Source organism: Aegilops tauschii, chromosome 3 (assembly GCF_002575655.3).
Source record: "Aegilops tauschii subsp. strangulata cultivar AL8/78 chromosome 3, Aet v6.0, whole genome shotgun sequence".
NCBI classification, from domain to species: domain Eukaryota; kingdom Viridiplantae; phylum Streptophyta; class Magnoliopsida; order Poales; family Poaceae; genus Aegilops; species Aegilops tauschii.
The window spans coordinates 70,569,183-70,571,731 of record NC_053037.3 but is presented as its reverse complement, the minus strand read 5'-3'; the positions used below and the strand labels follow the sequence as shown (position 1 = coordinate 70,571,731).

The following is a 2,549-nucleotide window of genomic DNA, read 5'->3' as shown; positions in this document are numbered from 1 at the left end:
ATTGCGACAACTACGAAGAAACGACGAATCCCAACTACGGATATATAAGAACCGAAACTGCTCAGAGCATTCCATCCGGCGTAAGCATCTGGATAATCTGGAATGCGACGTGGCATACCCGAAAGCCCTAAGAAATGCATGGGAAAGAAGGTCAGATTAACCCCGAAAAAAGTGATCCAAAAATGGATTTGGCCTAAAGTTTCAGGATATGTCCGACCAAAGATTTTACCCACCCAATAGTAAAATCCAGCAAATAAAGCAAAAACGGCTCCCATAGAAAGTACATAATGGAAATGTGCAACCACATAATAAGTATCATGTAGAGCAATGTCTAGCCCAGAGTTTGCTAGAACTATTCCAGTGAGCCCTCCTATGGTGAACAAAAAGATGAACCCTACAGCAAATAACATGGGTGTTTTGTATTGTATCGAACCTCCCCACATGGTAGCGATCCAACTAAAGATTTTGATTCCTGTGGGCACAGCTATGATCATGGTAGCTGCGGTGAAGTAGGCACGCGTATCAACGTCTAAGCCCACAATAAACATATGATGAGCCCAAACTAGAAATCCAAGAACACCTATACTTATCATGGCATAAACCATGCCTAGATACCCGAAGACCGGTTTTCTTGAAAAGGTCGATACGATATGACTAATAATACCAAATCCAGGCAGAATGAGAATATACACCTCTGGATGACCGAAGAACCAAAAGAGATGCTGGTATAATATTGGGTCTCCCCCTCCTGCAGGATCAAAAAAGGTTGTATTAAAGTTTCGATCGGTTAATAACATTGTAATTGCCCCCGCCAGTACCGGAAGTGATAATAAAAGTAGGAATGCTGTCACTAGAACGGACCACACAAAAAGTGGTAATCTATGCATAGTCATTCCAGGTCCACGCATGTTGAAGATAGTTGTTATAAAATTGATAGAACCTAAAATTGATGAAATACCTGATAGATGAAGACTAAAAATTGCTAAATCAACTGCTCCTCCAGAATGGCTGGTAATACCACTTAAGGGCGGATAGACTGTCCACCCAGTGCCGCTGCCCACTTCTACTAAGGCTGAGCTTAATAGGAGCAAGAGACTTGGTGGCAACAACCAGAATGATATATTATTTAATCGTGGAAATGCCATGTCAGGTGCACCTATCAGAATCGGAACAAACCAATTACCAAATCCACCTATCATCGCCGGCATAACCATAAAAAAGATCATTAAAAAAGCATGAGCCGTTATTAAAACATTATAAAGTTGATGATTCCCACCAAGAATTTGATCGCCGGGTCGGGCTAATTCCATACGAATCAGTACGGAGAAGCATGTGCCCATCACTCCTGCAATGGCACCGAAGATGAAATAGAGAGTCCCAATATCCTTGTGGTTAGTAGAGAAGAGCCATCGAACCATATTTGTCATTTTTTATTTGAGAAATGAAAACTTTCCTTATCAAAGAGGGGCCGGGGGGCTGGAAGAGAAAAGAAAGAGGGGCCCGGGGGCTGGAAGAGAAAAGAATCAGAATTACTGAGCTACCCCGCTCTTTTTTTTTTCTAATTCCCTTCTAAGATCCTCCGACTTAAACAAGTCGAGAGCATGCTCGTGCTCAGCTCTTTCGAGACTTGCCTTGCTCTTGGGGATTTCTTCCCACCGGATCCTCTGTTCCACTTCCAGGCACCTCCTTGCGGAGCTTTCCGCCTCAAGGAGATCCCGGTTGTGGGAAACAGCATTTCGAAAGAAAACGGATCCTCCCTCATTCTCCCGCAGATCTTGATAAGACGCTTGGAGAACAGTGAAAGAATCAGTTGCGTGAATATGGTCCAGATAGGAACGAAGCGCTTCATCGACCAAGTAGGGCTCGATCGGTAGATAAGGCCCTACTCTTTGATAAAGCGCCACAAATTCCTGAATGACATCTTGTCGCATAGAAGAGAGCTTTTCTTCCATTAGGAAGAGCTTAAGCCGCCCAGGTATGTCTTCCAGGGGGGTATTGTGATTAAGCTCGTTCTGAATGAACGTAACCCATCCCGGATCCTGCTCGTAAAGACTCAGATAGAAGTTTAGCCCTGCTAAATGAGCTAGAGCCTGGGGGTCTTGAATCTCCGGCGGGAGAGTGATCAGAAAGGAGGAGCCGACGAAGCACGAACTAAAAAGATTGCAAATTGGTATTAGGCATAATATAAAACGGCAAAGGAATAAAAATATACAAATCGAAAGTAATATAAAATTATATATTAAGGGAAACTTAATACATAAGAAAAAATAGAAAGTAGTAAAGCGGGTAGTGGAGAAGAGCCATCGAACCAGATTTGTCATTTGCTTTTCGTTTTGAAAACTTGACTTATCAGAGAGGGGCCAGGGGGCTGGAAGAGAAGAACTTGAATACTAAACGCTGGAAGAGAAGAACCTTAATACTAAACCAAGTTTCGGGAACTTCTTGGTGACTTGATTGGTTCCCTTCCCCCAATTTGCAAAGGATGATTCCCGTGAAGGTGATCTCGATCACCATTCTATGATATTTCTGGATGCTTTTGAGAAGCTTTT

The 2,549-nt window shown here is 43.0% G+C and overlaps 1 protein-coding gene across 1 annotated transcript; it reads right to left on the bottom strand.

Moving 5' to 3' along the window:
- Positions 1-2,321, bottom strand: LOC141042273 (uncharacterized). Its single transcript, XM_073510034.1, has one exon. It carries the CDS (start codon positions 2,319-2,321, stop codon positions 1,530-1,532), a length of 792 nt encoding a protein of 263 aa, XP_073366135.1. The 3' UTR covers positions 1-1,529.
- Positions 2,322-2,549: the final 228 nt, after the last annotated feature.

Bases quoted from the DNA above. Each gene is read 5' to 3' on its own strand.
- LOC141042273 (XM_073510034.1), bottom strand. From the start codon at position 2,321: ATGACAAATCTGGTTCGATGGCTCTTCTCCACTACCCGCTTTACTACT.